The sequence below is a fragment of the Nicotiana tabacum genome, chromosome 7 (assembly GCF_000715075.1).
Source record: "Nicotiana tabacum cultivar K326 chromosome 7, ASM71507v2, whole genome shotgun sequence".
Classification (NCBI taxonomy): Eukaryota; Viridiplantae; Streptophyta; class Magnoliopsida; order Solanales; family Solanaceae; genus Nicotiana; species Nicotiana tabacum.
Genome location: NC_134086.1, coordinates 179,087,770 through 179,106,287, shown reverse-complemented (window position 1 = coordinate 179,106,287; position 18,518 = coordinate 179,087,770). Strand labels below are relative to the sequence as shown.

The following is an 18,518-nucleotide window of genomic DNA, read 5'->3' as shown; positions in this document are numbered from 1 at the left end:
AAAGATCAAACCAAACCAATAAAATTAGGGTTTTCCAATTTCGGTTTTTCTTGGATTTTCGGGTTTTCGGGTTTTTTCCGGTAAAATTTTCGTAGCACAAAACATATAACTTGTGCTCAAAATATTTCTTTAATCCTAGTAAGATATAACTATATAAGGTATTTTTTAAAAAAATAATACAAAATATGAGATGTGTCATGACATTATCCAAAAATATTCAACGATAAAGACAATAAAATTATGTAATATAAATATTGTTAATTAAAAAGCTACATGCCTAAACGTTAAAGAAAAAATAAATAGGTTATGCTTTTTTATCTAAATCATTACAAAACAAAAAATAGATATTCAATACATTGTACGTTAGTAATATTGAATTGAATGTCTTTTGTTAGCATTAGTATTGATTTGATTTTGGTTTGAGCTTTGTTAGCATTATTTAAGTTATTAATATTAATAGCTATAAAACTTATTGGAACAAAAGTTCTAAGTCCAACCTTGAAATAATAATACCTTAAAAGATAAAATTATGAAAAAGTTTAAGAAATATTTATATATTATATCACAATAAGTATATTTATATATTAAATATATCTAAAAATTTTATAAATGTAATGTCGGGTTGGTTTGGTTTCGGTTTGACTTTCTTTAGTTAAAACCAAACCAAACCAATTATGGTCGGGTTTTTTTTCCAACACCAAACCAAATCAAACCAAACTACAGTCGGGTTTTTTTCTCGGTTTGACTCGGATTATCGGGTTGGTGCGGTTTGTTGGTTTCCTTTGTACACCCCTACAATGAAGAATTGGAGTATTTAGAGCCCGTTTGGACATAAAAAAAATCACTTTTTTTTCGAAATTAGTGTTTGGCCATAGAATTTTCAATTTTCACTTAAAAATAAATTTGAGAATTTTTCAAAAATTTAAAAAAACTCGAAAAAGCTGTTATTCAAATTTTCACTCATATCAATCACAAAACTTCAAAAACAACCCAAAATTATATTCATGTCTAAACACAACTCTAATTTTCAAATATTATTTTCACATGATTTTTTTTTTACTATTTTTTGAAATTTTACATTTCTTATGTCCAACGCCCACTTAGTATGAGTTCGGATAAACCCGATAATTTTTGCTTAAATATTGTATTATATTAAAAAAATTATTAAATATATATATAACAACAACCCACTAAATTTTTACAAGTGGGGTTTGGGGAGGGTAGAGTGTATGAAGACGTTATACCTACCCCGAAGAGTAAAGAGGCTGTTTCCGAAAGACCTTACGAAACTAAATATATACTTATAATAATTGTCTATTAAGTAACTAGTCCTCCAGTCCATAATAAGTGACCAATTTGTCTTGGGCACACTCATTAAGAAAATATTAAACAAAAAGAGTTAGTGTGACTAAATTACCCTTAATTAAATGTTGCAGCATAATTTAATGTGAGGAGTAAAAGATTTTTTAAGGATACGTACATAAGGGAAATTTTTAAAAAATAAATTAATTTTTTTTCATGGTTATATAAATGGACACTTATTTTGCATTAAAATAAAAAGATAAATTGGTCACTTATTGTGGACCGGGAGTATATTATGAGTTATGTGTTCGCTAAGAAATTCATAACTCATAGTAAAAATCTTCAAATTCTACGAATATTTAGGTTAGCCACGTGTTTTGCCTCATCCATTCGCGTGCTCCCCTCTTAGTCATGAATGTCAGCCACGTAATGCCTTTCATCCATCCACGTGCTCTGTGCTCCCACTTTAATCTTAGAATTAGCCCTAATTAACCTCTTCTTAATTTTGTTTGCTTCCCTCCCTCCAAAGTTATAGGTTGAAGAAGTCGGCATTTTTATTATAGTTAATCCTTATAAGTAGGAAGCATATAATTAATCATCAGTTTTGAACCAACAATAGAGATTTCGACAGCTGTTGCTTGGCATTAAATTTTTGTAGTCTTTATAGCTTTACCTTGTTTAGGAGATTTTTTTATTTATTTTTACAGCTTTACGAGAATACTTTGTTTAGGAGATTTGGTGAATTACAACACTTGTCTATACATACATATACATCTCTTTGCTTAAATTGGGATTGTGATGAGCAAATAAAATTTTAAATTTTATTCGAAAAAATTCAATTCAACTTCATATCTTAAATGGGAAATGACATCCATAATGTTTTCACGATAATTGGTTTATGTTAATGATCGAAGGCAACAAGTAATTTCAAATGTGATTTTTATTACGTTCAACTAAGTCGAAAAAGTAAAATTCTTATCCATGTTTGTCACGCTTAATACTTTTTATTTAATCTAATATTACATGACTGTTATATATGACAGATAAGTTAAATTAACGAACTAATAAACGGTCAAAGTACTTGTGAACATGCCAAATTTATGTCTGAATTTAAAATTCTATACGTGTGATAGAGTACAAGTAATTGTTAATTGAATCATACACTACTTTGTAGTTTGTACTAGTGTCATCTATTCTAGACTTTCTCTACTTTGTACTAGGGTTTATTCCTTTTGTTATGCGCACATCTCGAGTTTAAGAATCAAGTCCACTTTTTTGGCATGAGATTTTGGATTATTCTAGTCCACTTTTTTTTTAACTCAAACATAATCCCTCATCAAGGAAACAATTCCATATTATTAATTCCATTAAACCTCCTAATTAATGGAGTACCACTCTCCTTTATTAAACCAAAAGTCAACAATGAAATAATAGTATGTTGGGGCACTTTGTTTTGAAAGTCAAATTTATTTACCCAGAAAAATCTCGTCATGAGATGGAGGGAACAAAGAAAAAGGAGTATTTAGAAAATACGTTCAACAATGCAATTTAATTGGATTTAAAGGCCTTATGTTAGCAAATGCAATTCAACTTCAAATTAACTAAATTATAATGACAAAACTGCAATTACTATACCTCAGTCTTAACGTAAATCAAACAAATAGGGGTGCTAATTCTCTGCCACAGAGATTTTGTGATGAAACTTTTAATTACGACGACATTTTCTAAACTTGAATAATGACGATCTTTTGAAGTTGTATCTTGGGATACTTACCGCTTGTTTGGATGGTTGTTACCTAATGTATTGTATCGTATTGTTATTTTAAATATAGTGTTTGTTTTGATTGTTATTTTACATTGTATCGTATCATTAAATTCATCGTTATGTAATGACGAAAAGAGTCATTTTATGAAACGACGGATTTGGTGTGGTGACGTTGTTTCTTTGCTTTTTTCCTCTCATTTTGCCCTTCTTTATTATTAAATAATCATATTTTATTCTTTATCCTACTTTTTTATATAATAATTCTACTTCGTATCATATTTTTTCTTACTAATGTTGCAAGTTTATTCTTTATATTGTTAGTATGTGACATCATGAAACGACGACAAACAATACAATCTATCCGAACATTGTATTCATTAAACAATACAATATAATATACAATACAATACGAAACATTATGAAATGACATGTAACAACCACTCAAACAAGGTGTTAGTAAAAGTACAGTGATTTCTTATTCATATGCATGTAGGGATGGCAGTGGCCACGGGCGGGGTTGGATTAAACCCGCAAATTTTTTAACCCGTCCTGTCCCGCCCCGCCTAGCAATTTTCTATTTTTCACCCGTCGCGCCTAGCATCCGCAAAGACCCGCCCTGCCCCGCCCCGCCCCTAGTGCATGCAGTCCGTTAGTATATTTTTGTGTTGCTGACTCGATTGCAGCAATAAATTTATTTTGATTTTGTGTTACCTTTTCAAAATAGTCCAATATTTTGCAAATAATCATTGAGAATCTGCATGAAATAGGAGTATTTAGCCATTTCAGTCCATAAAAGCATAACCAGCATGCAGTATATCTCTCTCTCGCTTTCTCATATCTGCATTTCATATATTTCCTATGAACTTATCAGACAATAGGGCAGACTCGTTTTCGACCAAAAGTTCACGAGCAAAGAGAAAGAGAAGCTCCAACATTGACCTTTAACTCTCTTATTATAAAAGACTAAAAGGATCAATCAATAGCTGATGACAACGAATTTAATGCTAAAAGTACTTTTAAATTGACTCAACTCAAATTTGACAATTTTTTTAAAAAATAATTCCCATATTATTATTATTCACCCGCATGATAATATAAATTTTTATTAATCACATTTATTTTATTATTATTTAACCCATAAACAATCTCCCTATTATAATCTTGCATAATTAAATCATCATATAATAATAAAACAGTCCATAATTACAGCATAAAAAACGCAAAGTATAACCGATATATTACTTGTAAATCGGTCGTTTGATACGCAGACTAAATTATTCCGGGATATAATTCCAGAATTAATTTATACCACATGAGAGGTGAGATAAAATAATTCCAAATTTAATGGAATAAGGTGGGATAAGATAGAATATCTTGGATTAAGTTTGAGATTAAATTTATATCGTGTTTGATTGATGGTATAAATTTATCCAAGATAAAATTATATAATCAACCAAATACGATATAAATCTAATCCCACGATTTATCCCTCTTACCAAACGACCCCTAATATTACACAGAACTCATAGTTAAATGGTTATTGCTATTAATACTTAATTAATAGCACAACAGCAACTATTCCCGGAGAATATCCCATAATCTGTTTTTTTTTCTCTATATATTTTATTTAATACCCACTTGTGGGTTTATTCATCACCTAAATTTTGCCAAAGCTAAGAATATTAAGCAAAGCAAAAATAAAGGTAAGTAATTAACACGCAAAAAAAGCAGATCGAAGATAAGCAAATCCACGTCAACTTGACTGTACCAATGAAAATCCCACCTTTACCCCGAGTCAAAAAAGGGTTATACACAATACATACATGATTCGTTTCATGTACCCACCCCCACACACGGAGAGAAAGGGAAAGACGATATGACCAATGGGAATGAAACCTTCCTCAGAACCACTCCACCGCCGTTTGTTTCTTAATAATTCTTCCCATTTTTCTTTCACAAATTAAACATGCATTTTTGATATAATTTAGAATTTGAATTCCGTAATTTTCAATCTCCATAACGAAGATTCACTTTACGTAAACTGCACCGCGGCCATTATTTTTCATTCCGGAGGAATTTAAGACTAGTGAGAGAGGTGAAATGGCGATAGAGGATAACGAGAGTTGTGGGAGTAGAGTGGTGGATTCGGCGACTACCAGTGGTCGTCATCAGAGAAAAAAATTGGAGGTTTACAATGAGGTTTTACGGAGGCTTAAGGAATCAAACAACGAGGAGGCTGTAGAACCTGGATTTGACGATGAACTTTGGGCTCACTTCAATCGTCTTCCTACTCGGTAACTTTACCTTTCTACCTCTCTCTCTATGTATTAATCCGTACAATTATATACGTTTTATGTGGTTTTCTACAGACGATAATATATTAAGTAGTAACATATGATCTCAAATGTACCGTTGTCTTTCGCATTTGTTGTGCCTTTGGGAGATTGGATTATTTTTGGTCGACAGTTTCAATCTTCTTATCAAGTTAGAAGTCGATAATGGCAGTTATCGTTTCCAGCTTTCTTCTGGTCTTAATTTTTTAGGTTTTACTTGCCGAAAAGTTTGCTATCTTAGCTTGTTAAGATTGCGATGAACCAGTTGAATTTGCCAAGCAGTTCACATTTTTGCAGATGTATTAATGTGCGTGTTTTAGATGCACGACGTTGCAAAACGCTGAATGCTTTTTTTTTGTTTTGTTTTGTTGAGAAATGCATACTTATGTGCCGCCAAAATTGATTGATCAATGAACGAATACCTTATTTTTGCATTTAAGGTACGCATTAGATGTGAATGTCGAAAGGGCAGAAGATGTACTCACACACAAGCGATTGCTACACCTTGCACATGATCCAGCTAATAGACCTGCCTTTGATGTCCGGTTGGTGCAGGTAATTAAACTACTCTTGCAAGATAACACCTTTTAGTTGCTTTGCTCTTGATATCGCATACGTTTAAATCAAGCATGGCCTTTTCTGGAGTTAAGGAGGATATTTTAGATGTTTGTTCACTCTGACTACCTAGTTCAATAGACCAACCCATCTCCGTGTAATCTTGGTCCTTTGTATTTTTTGGTCCTTTGTATTCCCAGTATATGCTAGTTATGGATTGAATCAAACTTGGCATTGTGCAGGTTGCTCCGGTTCCTGATGGAAACTTAAGAGATTCTTTTCATCCGAGCTTTGCAAAGAAGGAAGTTAGCAGAAGGTATCGCCTTCCGTGACATTCTACCTGCACACTATTTCCCATAGGACATTGTATTTCTTTGGTTACTTAGTGATTCTTTGAAGCCTTTTTCTGTTGTTTAATATATTCTTGAATTCTTACTTGTCATTGACTATGCTAAATAGCTGCTTCCATTTTGATACATAGTGTCCATCCTCCACCTGCCTTTGGTTCTTCTCATAATCTCGAAGCCCTTGCTTGTGAAGCAATCAAATCTGAAGTTCAAGATGAAGATACTGCTGCTCCTTGTGCAAATTTTTCACGGTATAGAATTTTTTTTCTTTGTGCATTCCGCTTCGACAAGTATACATTATGAAGCGTAAAATTGTAAATAATTTTGCAGGCCCATGCATGAAATTACATTTTCAACAGATGACAAGCCAAAGCTTCTGAGCCAGGTAATTGATGCGCTTATTTATTCAATACACTATCTGCTTGATAGAAATGTACTCTATCTGTTGGCAGAGGTGGGATATGGTAAGCTTTTTATTTGACATTTAAAAAATGTCCATTTATTATTGAAACCAATTGTTGACCCATGAACATGTATAATATATACTGTAATTCTTTATGTAGAAATGTAATTCAGGGACCTTGATGTATGAAGGGCGAGGCTTTTGTGTGTTCCTTTGTTTCATGAAAAACACAACTCTCATCTTGCTGCAGATTTCAAAATGATGCATGATTTGGAATGTGCAAGTAAAACAGACATAATCGTATTTGGTGACACTAAAATTCATAAATATTGCCTGCCTTCTTGGCATTGTTATGCAGTGAGAAAGGATTGTGTATTGCAAGAAAAGAAGTAGTTCTTTATATCAGTTTATATCTCGTGAAAAGGAATCTGGGACAATAATGAACCTTTGAATATGACAGTTAACTTCATTACTAGCTGAGCTTGGGCTGAACATCCAGGAAGCGCATGCCTTTTCCACTGTGGATGGCTACTCCCTAGATGTCTTTGTTGTTGATGGTTGGCCCTATGAGGTACATCTCTGACATTATATCCTCACTTTGATCTGGGTTCGCTTAGGTGCCTGCTATATTATGTGACCTAACATCAAGAAGTGACAGATAATGTATGCATGGTTTAAAGTTCTGTTTTTATAGTCGCTTTCAGCTCAACTAAAAATTGAGTAACCACTTTTAAACTATGTACATTTACGAGAATTTCATCAAATTATTTAGGCTACATAATTTAAAAGGAATATGATAATTCTGATTAAAAAATAATATAAAGGATTTGTACATCTAGAAAATTCAGTTGTAAATACTTTTAACATTAAGATCTCAATAAATCAAAGTGCATAAAGGTTTACGTATGACAATCGTCTATGATAAAACATATTGGAGTATAACTATGTTGAATTCAATGTAAGTATATCATACACTTTCATTTAACTATTATTATGTCGTTAGGTTTTTGTGTTTTTTTTTTGTCATTTCGTAAGAAAAAATGTGACATAAATTTAATAAGAGTTTCCCACTTTCAGCTAACCTTGGGAAATGATTTTGTCTTGCTTTCTTTATTATTACTTTGTATATATCACAGTTGTGATTCTCTACTTCACTTATTAGGAAATGAGTTTTAAAAGGTCTACAGTAAAATAATCTTTTTTCAAACAAGAGTAGTGTTGGTTCGCCAATTAACTTTTTCCGGCATAGGAGTCCTTTCTGTTTTTGGCTTATTGAGTTCTGGGCTACAGTGTTGCACCTCTAAATTCAGTGCATAAACTGGGAATATTTTACATTTCAAGCAGAAGTGAATGAAATTCTGTGCTCCAATGCTTCTTATTTGCAGCACCAATTCTATCATTCAGTGTGAGCCCCATGCTAGGTGCCAATTGTTTTTTTTTTTTCTAATTGAAAAAGTACAATCACTCTGTTATGGTTTCTCGGGCATGGTCGGGGTTGTCTATTATATTCCTTCTGATGTCATGTGTCCAATGGAACATTGATTTCTGTTTCTTATCAGGAAGTTGTGCGACTTCGAACTGCATTGGAGAGGGAAATTTTGAGAAATGAGGTACTTTACTGTTATTTTGTTCTATATAATGACATTTGATATTCTGCCGAGATTTCTGGATATGTTTTTTTCGCACTTGTCAAATCCCAACTGATGTACAAAGGACTTTGGTAAGAACAGATTTCTGCTCGTTTTCTGAATGATGATACTTTTGGAGTTACTAGGATAAGTCGTTTCCTTGTTCTCCTTGACGAGCAATATAAGATTTAGCTAGTTGTGTGTAAGTTTTGTGTACTTATCATTTAACAAGGGGTAGCTTCATTCAGAAATCATGGCCAAGCCCGTCACAGTCGTCCATAAAGCATGAGCAAGACTTGATCAAATGTGAATTTGACCATTTGACAATACCTTTTGATGGCATTGACGTCTGGGAAATTGATCATCAGCTTCTAAAATTTGAATACAAGATTGCATCTGGTTCATATGGTGACTTGTAAGTTTGTTATGAGCTATATCATTCCTCTGACCATTTTAGTTTCCTGGAGACTTAATTAATTAGGTAATTGTTTCAGATACAAAGGTACATACTTCAGTCAGGAAGTAGCTATCAAAATCCTAAAATCTGAGCGCTTGAACACAGAATTGCAGACGGAGTTTGCCCAAGAAGTGTATATCATGAGGTCTGTCTGGTTATACCTCCCTATGAAGCTTATCGCTATTATCTTTGATTTCTTTCTCTATGCTTCAAATATGCATACAATATTTGGTATTATTGTCACATTGCTATATCCTTTACTTTTCAGGACAAGTATAAGATTATGCACCATGTCAAGTCGTTATCTTTCCTCTGATACTGTATTTCATTTATACTTGCAGAAAAGTTCGTCACAAAAATGTTGTCCAATTCATAGGGGCTTGTACTAGGCCTCCCAACTTGTGTATAGTAACAGGTAGTAGATGTCGTATTCAGATCACCCAACTTGCAGAATTGTTTCAAAATCGCCGACTATCACTGTTTTCAAAACCATTTCCTGTATCTGTTTCAGTAAGAGTTCACTTAATGCTTATTTATCTTTCATTTCTTTGACTGTAGAGTACATGTCTGGGGGAAGCGTATATGACTATTTGCACAAACAAAAGGGCAGTTTTAAACTACCTACTCTGCTTAAAGTAGCGATTGATGTAGCAAAAGGGATGAACTACCTGCATCAAAATAATATTATACATAGGGACTTGAAGGCTGCCAATCTACTGATGGATGAAAATGAAGTAAGACGCAATTTTCAATAAGGCTGAAAATCTTATACTTTGTGTGATGTCTTATTGCTAGATGTTTTTAGTCGCTGATGTTACATATATTGATGATTGATCAATTTGCTGGAGTATTTTTTATAATGTCCAACTAATGATGCTTGTAAATTTTGATTTCCCATTTTCATTTGCAAATGTATAACCATTGGCTAGTACACAAGGCCCAACCACATGAAAGAGGTTTATTTCTTGAACGACTATAGGGAAGTTATTGGAAGTTATTGAACGACTATAGGGAAGTTATTGAACTTTGGGACTTTTTCCAAAGTTTGTATTATCAGCCTATAAGAAATCTGCTAAAGGCAACTCATTGTGGTTGCATTAGATCTATGAAATAGGGATATGTCTGTTTTATTTCGAGTCCGTGAAAAGCATATTGCTTTTCTTGAAAATATTGAGAACACAAGCAGGTTGAAAAACACTCAGGATCTGTCCTCATCGTGGTCTTTTGGTGATAGAACCAGGATGGAAAGAACTGAGAGGCACTTAAGGCTATTTTTGTATAAAGATTGGAAGGGAACAGATAAGAGGGCGTTAGCTGTTTTCAAGAGATTTGGGGGCTGGGAATTGGGTTATGCATCTTATCTCTTGTTGTTTTTGCAACGAATAGGCCAAGTAAGCAAGAAGTTTATTCCTTATCTGAAGTGAGAGAAAAGGAAAGGATTAGATGCTATGGTGGAAGTAACAAAACATTAGCAAGTCCAAAGCCTCCTTGACTGAAAAAGAGTGTCTAAAAGGCTGACATGACAACAGCAACAACAACAACCCCATTAATTTTTCACAAGCGGGTTCCGGGGAGGGTACGATGTATGTAGCCTTACCCCTACCCTAGAAGGGCAAAGAAGCTGTTTCCGATAGACCCTTGGCTAGAGAACGGATGAAGAAAAGTAATGCCAACAAGTAGGAATAACAACAAAATAAAAATAAGATCGAAGCTAAGAAAGTAGCTAAACTCTAGGTAGTATAGAAGGATATCATACTAACACTAATGCTAGTGAACTAAGTAAGACATAGAGAAACGCTCGGCTACCTACTAACCTTCTACCCTAATCTTCGACCTCCACACCCTTCTATCTAGGGTCATGTCCTCAGTCAGCTCCAGTTGCGCCATGTCCCGCCTAATCACCTCACCCCAAGACTTCTTAGGCCTACCTCTACCCCTCCTGATACCCACTAAGGCTAACCTCTCGCACCTTCTAACTGGGGCTTCTATACTTCTCCTCTTAACATGCCCGAACCATCTCAACCTTGCCTCTCGCATCTTATCCTCTACAGGGCCACTTCCACCTTATTCTGAATAACTTCATTTCTAATCTTATCTAACTTGGTATGCCCATACTACTACCTTGTAGAACTTACCTTTAATTCTCAGCGGCATATTTTTATCACACAAGACACCGGAAGCTAGCCTTCACCTTCATTCATCCTGCTCCGATACGACGCGTGACATCCTCATCAATCTCCCATTACCTTGTATTATTGATCCAAGGTACTTGAAACTACCTCTCTTGGAGGTGACTTATGTATCAAGCCTCACCTCCATGCCCGTTCCCTGGGTAACGTCGTTGAACTTGCATTTCAAGTATTTCGTCTTGGTCCTGCTCAACTTGAAAAGGGTCTGCCTCCAAACCTCCAGCCTCTCGTTAATACCACTCTGTGTCTCCTCAATCAGAACTATGTCATCAGCAAATAACATACACCATGGCACCTTCCCTTAAATGGGTTGCATCAATGTGTCCGTCACCAAGGAAAATAGAAACGGGCTAAGAGCTAATCCCTGGTACAACCCCATCACAACCGAAAAGCGCTCAGAGTCTCCTTCCGCTGTCCTAACCCGAGTCTTAGCTCCATCATAATATAGGCTCCCGGGACCCTTTTAGCCTCCAAGCATCTGCAAAGCACCTCTTTTGGGACTTTGTCGTATACTTTTTCTAGGTCAATGAACACCATATGCAAGTTCTTCTTTATCTGCCTATACCGCTCCACCAATCTCCTCACAAGGTGAATGGCTTCCATAGTCGAATGACCCGGCATGAAAACGAGTTGGTTCTCCGAAATGGACACAATTCTCCTCACCCTCACTTAAACCACCCTCTCCAAACTTTCATTGTATGGCTAAGTAGCTTAATCCCCATGTAATTATTGCAACTTTGGATATCTCACCCTTGTTCTTGTACAACTGAATCCTCGAACTCCACCTTCATTCTTCGGGCATCTTCTTCGTTCTAAAAATAACGTTAAACAGCTTAGTAAGCCACTCCAAACCAACCCTACCCACATTCTTCCAAAAGTCCATAGGGATTTCGTCTGGCCCAGTTGTTTTACCCTTGCGCAACTTACGCAGCCCCCTCGACCTCCTCTACTCTTATGTGCCTACAATACCCAAAATCTCGGCGAATCTTGGAGTGCTCTAAATCGCCCGATACAATGTTCCTATCACCCTCGTTATTCAAGAGTCTATGGAGGTATGTTTGCCATCTTCGTCTAATGTGAGCCACTTCCATCAAAACTTTGTCTTCTTCATCTTTGTTGCATTAACTTGATCCAGATCACGGGCCTTCCTCTCTCTCACCCTCTCAACTTCGCTAGCCAGTATAGCTTCTTATCCCTGCCTTTGGCCCCAAGCTCTTCATACAAACGCCCAAACGCAACAGTCTTAGCCGTAGTAACCGCTAACTCCGCCTCTTTCTTAGCCTCCTTGTTGATCCTCTTCGCCTCCTCGTCCATGATTTATATCGGCTTCAAATATGCTGCTTTCTTGGCTTCCACTCTCTTGTACCTCCTTACTCCACCACCAGTCACCTTTGTGGACGCCAGAGAAACCCTTCGAGACCCTTAACACCTCTCTCGCAGCTACTCTAATACAATTCGCTATCGTGGTCTACATACAGCTCGCGTCCCCACTGCTCCTCCATGCTCCCATAGCCAGCAACTTCTCCCCCAACCCCTGCACTTTGACATTAGTCAAGGCACCCCACCTGATCCTAGGCTGACCATACACAGCCCTTTGCTTCCTCTTCCTCACGATCTCTAAGTCCATCACCAATAACCTATGTTGAGTCGTGAGATTCTCGCTAGGTATATCCTTGCAATCCATGCACAGACCTCTATCACACTTCCGAAGGAGTAGGTAATCAATTTGAGTCTTGGCCTAGAAGTAACCAAGTGTTCCTCCCTCTTCGGAAAACACGAGTTAGCAATCACCAAATCAAAGGCTTTACCACAGTCCAACAACGAAGTACCTCCTACGTTCCTAACTGCAAAGCCAAAGCCACCATGCACACCGTTATAACCCCTAGAGGTCGCCCCGGTGTGGCCATTGAAATCTCCTCATATGAATAACTTCTCGATGTGCGGAATGCCACGGACCAACCTGTCCAAGTCTTCCTAGAAACGCCTCTTAATCTCCTCGTCCAAACCCATGGAAGCGCGTAATCACGTTTAAAGTAGACCCTCCGACTACCAGCTTAATAGCCATCAGCCTGTCGTTCACCCTCCTAACTTCTACCACTAGCTCCTAAGTTCCCGGTTAACCAAGATACTACCCCGTTCTTACTCCTCTCGCCTCCTGAGTACAACAGTTTAAACTCATCATCATCTCGAGCCTTAGAACCCACCCATCTAGTCGCCTGGACACAAACTATGTTGATCTTCCTCTTCTGGAGAATCTTCGCTAACTTTATCGACTTCCTTGTCAAAGTACCTATGTTCCAGGACCCAACTCCCCCCCCCCCTTCCCACTCCACCTCACCCGAGGACATGACCTTATTCTACCATCACTCACTCCATCCACTATAATCTCAGGAAAATTACGCGAGAACTATCGCTTAAGCGGGCAAAGAATTAAACTAAAAGAGTCAAATCTAACACTTAAGCTCTATTCACTAATTATGAGTACAGATAAGAAAAACAGACAATCAAGAATTAAACTAACGATAAATACAGATATATAGAAGAAGGCCAGCCGAACAGAAAATAAGAATTAAAATTAAAGACTAGAAATCCCTAAACAGTTACTTGCGAGAAAAGTAGTCATGTAGATGCACTAATTAAGAGTACCGGTAGGCAATAAAGAATTATGCTTAAACTATCACAAACTAATTAGTTAACAACAAGACAGAAATATTTATCGATGAACAGGAGGTACCAGCTCCCGACAGTGTGAAACCTGGGTGAATCGTCGTGAATGTCAAGGTCACGTTGCCGTAGTAACCTTAGTCGATTTCCAGCCATTCACTTGCTCCACGTGCCTTTGCTGCCTCAAACCGATTTTGACGTCTCACTGGCGCGTATGACTCACACTCCGTTCCATTGACGCCGGCAAGTGAATACCGGTAAAACAGAAGGGGGAACCAAAAGAAAAAAAAAAAAGGAAGGAAGAAAAGAGGTAGGTGATACCGCAGCCTCAAATCTGGGCCGACATGATTTAATTCAATTTGTAGTTTCTGTTACCTCCATGTCTGAGATTGTAGAACGGCTCCACTTCTCCCTTACAGTCAGATTCTAATATTGGAGACCAAATTGCGCGAAATGATTTAATGATGCAATTGCCATCTTTTATCCCAAAATTTCATTGTTGTAGCTTTCAATTAAGCTTCAGCTTGAAATTCAGTTCATAACGGTGGAGTTCAAAGTGTGCCAAATTAAGGGTGTAATCTTTCATTTATCCCATGTTCTTTCAATTATACTCTAGTTTTCAACTAAGTTTCACTTTGAAATCCCTTCTAATTTGAATTAAATCATTTGGTCAGTGTACATAGACATAATAAAATATGTGTTGTAGGCATGTGTGGGTTCATTAGTCCTTCATCCACCTTATGTTCTGAAATCAGTTAGTGGTAAATTTTGGGTCTAAAATTAGATTTCAGTTGTTTGTAATCAATAGTCTGCTATAATTTCTCGCAGAATATATGGATCGTGTTATTTTTTCAACTGAGAATCACTCATTGATACTTCACGAAGGTTAAATTACCCAATACACCTTTTTATCCGCTTTTATTTTCTTAAGTGGGTTTCAAAAATAATTATATTCAAGCTGTCACTTTTGTTAGTTTAGTCTAGGCCAATCTTAACCCAAATTAGTCGGTTGCTTATCAAGTTTTACCTATTGTCTTTTTTTCAGGTCATTAAAGTGGCTGATTTTGGTGTTGCCAGAGTGAAGGCACAAACAGGTGTAATGACGGCAGAAACCGGGACTTATAGATGGATGGCCCCGGAGGTAGGCCTATCATTCAAATCTTAAGATAGGAAATTTAATCCGAAGTCTCCCAAACCAGGCTTAAGCCTTGAGATAGAAGTTAGTTATGAGTGAGCAGAATTTTGGTGCAGATCTTAAATTTAGCCATCTATATTGCTTAGGATTTAGGCGGTATTGATTGGTTGTACACACTGTAGACCAGAGGCAGAGCTGGGATTTGAAGCTTATGAGTTCGGAATATTAGTTTTTTATGCTACTGGATTCTAAAGTAATAATTTGTACATAAGACAAATACGGGACATGGACCAAATCTATTGGGTTCGGCCGAACCCGTAGCCAAAGGCTAACTCCGCTATTGCAGTAGACCGTGGAAGGTGATTTAAGAGAAGGAAGGGATGGGAGGAGAGGAATAGGGAGAGGGAGCAGTCCTAATGTGAAAATGTACAGAGAGAGCGAATCTTGGTCTTATGTATTTAAGAGAACTTGCTATAGGTGTTGCTGTCATCCCAAGTCGACGGGGATGTCTTTGTATTTGAAGATAGGGATTTGCCCCCAAGAGGGTAGAGTCTTAACTAAGATTTGTTCATTATAAGAATTGTTTAATACAAAGACACGTGTAGACTCTATTTGATCTCTCAAGGGATTCGATAGCTTGTGGTACCAATTATGAACCCATTCAAGGTAACAGCAGTTGTTAGACTGGAGGTTGAAGGTTCTAAAGTTATGTGTGAAGGCAGACCGATAGGAAAGCAATATGCTACATGGTTCCTCTAAATAGATACAGAAAGAGCTACATACATATGATAGGTGTAGTATCAGAGGTATATGTTGCCTCATATTTATCAAGCACTAGATAGCTAGTACTACCAATCATGACTTGTGTTAGGTAAGACGGTCTGCAATTAGTGACACAAGCTTTCCTTCTGGTCCTCCCCATCCAAATAACTCGCGTGAGTCCTAGATAAGGTGCCGAGATGTTACTTTATTAAGTTGCTGCATGATAAGTCTCTAGTGGTCTTGGCAAATGATATTTTGGTTTCTTAGTACCAGAATTGTGTGTTACTAGTATCAGAGAGCTAACTGTGAGGTACCTTACTACACCGTTTTGGGCTGCAACTGCATAAAGGATGAGTATCAGAAAAAGTTTTGTGCTTTTTAAAGCTCTAATATCCTTTCTTTTAGATTCTAGATACAAACTTATCTTAAATGGTTAAATTGGGAATAAACAGTTTATAATGGAGCATAAGTTTTCTCATATTTCCATAACTGGAATTAGAGGCAGTTGAAACTGTAGCTTTTTCTTGTTTGAATTTTATTTCATTGGAGTGTTGTGAGATACAATCATTGATATCAACTCTCTACCCAGTTGATTGATGAACCAAACTATAATATGTTGACTATAGTGGTGGCTCTTAATATGTTGACTATAGGGGTGATATCTTGTGTTTTTGTTGTTTGGAGTGTGTGGCTGTAGAATTGATGTATTTCATTGGTTGTTACTGGCCAAGAGGATCCAGATGTGTTAGGTAACTCCTAGGTGTCAGTGGCGGTTGATGAAATTTAATGAGGTTGTGCTTATATAGTGTGTACGCACAACGCTGACCAAGGATATTATGGCTGCTTGAGGCAAGTCCATGGTGTTAAAAATTCCCTGTTATTTGTTATAAGATTTGTGTCATTGTAAGTGTCACTGCAGTTGCTTGAATAGCAGTTGAACTAGATGGAGCATGGGAAGGGTTATAGAAACTCGGCCAAGAACAATCAGTTAGTTATTTGTGACAGTTACTTCAATCAGTTAATGTGGGAGTTACTTCCGTTATTTTCAATGAGATTTTATATAACTAGTTGTGCAGTTAGCATAGCTGCATTGGCTTATTTCAGATCTTTCTTCTTGAAGGTAATAGAACACAAGCCCTATGATCACAAAGCAGATGTATTCAGTTTTGGGGTTGTGCTATGGGAGTTGCTGACTGGAAAGGTACTGATATGTGATTGGAAATTTTTGGATTAGCCCCTTTTTGTTGGTTGTTTTCTTGGTATATACTTATATTCACTTGATTTTGTTTGACCAGCTTCCATATGAGTACTTAACCCCATTGCAAGCTGCTATTGGAGTGGTCCAGAAGGTAATGCTTCTTTTATTTAATTTTATTTGTAATATCGTATGACCACCATCTTTCTGAGCCGAGGGTCTATCGGAAACAGCCTCTCTGCCCTATCGGGGTAGGGGTAAGGTCTGCGTACACATTACCCTCCCCAGACCCCACTTTGTGGGATTTTAATGGGTAGTTGTTGTTGTTGTTATGACCACCATAATGGTTGATTGCATATTGCTCGCTCATCACATGCATGCGGACGCACATAGAAAAGATATGCACAAATGATATGATATTAATTTTCTAATTGCTTCCAGGGTTTGCGACCAACTATACCCAAGCACACTCCTCCCAGACTTGCTGAGCTGCTAGACACATGCTGGAAACAAGACCCAACATCCAGGCCTGACTTTTCTGAAATAGTAGATATTTTGCAGCAAATAGCAAAAGAGGTATGTGTGTCTGCTCAGGCATTGGCCAGTTAATAATTATTTTTCTTGGTGATAAATGTACAGGACACATCACAAATTGGATTTACTGGGATTTAAAAGGGTATTGATTTTCTTTGGCCGAACATCTTTTAGTCAATTACAATTGTGGAGGATGGTGAAGGCATTATTTTCTGTCAAATCACCACCTCATGCCGATAATATAAATTGTATTAATGGCTGGGGGGAAAAAGAGTTCACTCTCCTTGAACTTCTTCAGCTTCCCTAGAATAATATCTATCCTCATTTGTGCTTTGCTTTTAAATTTCATATTTTTTCTGAATTTCTCTGCACACAAAGACGGATTTAAATAGTACTCCCATAACATAAACTGCAACAAAGGGAATAGTTTATTAACTCGGCAACACTTGACATGTGGGTCAGGTTGGAGATGAAAGAGCCGATCGATGCAAGGAGAAGTCAGCTGGAGGATTCTTTTCAGCCCTTAGGCGTGGACATCATTGAGTAGATGCACACATACAGAATGTTGATAAAGTTTTTATTTACACCTATTTACATATTTTTAGCCTCATTTATCCATACTGTACAGATTTTTTCCAGATCAATGTTGCCATAGTCAAAAGAAAGTTATTTTTTCCAATTCTTTGAACAAATTCTTTTTATAAGCAACTTTCTTTTGGCAGCTCTGACAGAAGCTTTCGGAGTTGAATCAAATTAGATTAATATAATTTTGCGAGTACTCCATCAACATCCACATCATTATTCATTCTCCGCGATCACGCTATGTTTCATATTCCCTGAAAGTAATGGTAGGTTTGTGTGTATTATTGTTTTAGCTTTCTAGTTGTTTTGGATGTGCTTCACTGTTTATGTGATTTAGGACCTTTATACCGTGGCTTTAGGTTTCTGGCTTCGATTATGTGCGCTAGAAATTTTAAACTTTAAGGGCTTTCAGTTTTTGATAATGAACTCTCATCTTCGTTTGTTACTATTGGAGTACATCCGATTGTCATAAAAATAGAATGGTATAATCAGTTTTCGGACTGACCATTCAAAAATAGTCCGTGTTTACGAAGTCAATGAAAAATAGTCACTATTTTGCTGCAACAGAGACCGGTACAACATAATATACTGGAGTTCGGTGCACCTGTGTATGAACTCTAGCATATTATGCTGGACTAGTGTACTCTGCTGACTCCAGTATAATATA

General features: G+C 36.7%; 1 protein-coding gene across 1 annotated transcript; it reads left to right on the top strand.

Annotated features, from left to right (window-relative positions):
- Window positions 1–4,913: 4,913 nt before the first annotated feature.
- Window positions 4,914–18,050, top strand: LOC107795364 (serine/threonine-protein kinase STY46). The gene is made up of 16 exons (XM_016617990.2): window positions 4,914–5,361; window positions 5,841–5,955; window positions 6,198–6,271; window positions 6,437–6,553; window positions 6,633–6,687; window positions 7,166–7,276; window positions 8,265–8,315; window positions 8,582–8,748; window positions 8,828–8,935; window positions 9,132–9,205; window positions 9,349–9,524; window positions 14,689–14,784; window positions 16,661–16,741; window positions 16,836–16,889; window positions 17,177–17,311; window positions 17,732–18,050. Exons 1-16 carry the CDS (start codon window positions 5,168–5,170, stop codon window positions 17,810–17,812), a joined length of 1,689 nt encoding a protein of 562 aa, XP_016473476.1. The 5' UTR covers window positions 4,914–5,167; the 3' UTR covers window positions 17,813–18,050.
- Window positions 18,051–18,518: the final 468 nt, after the last annotated feature.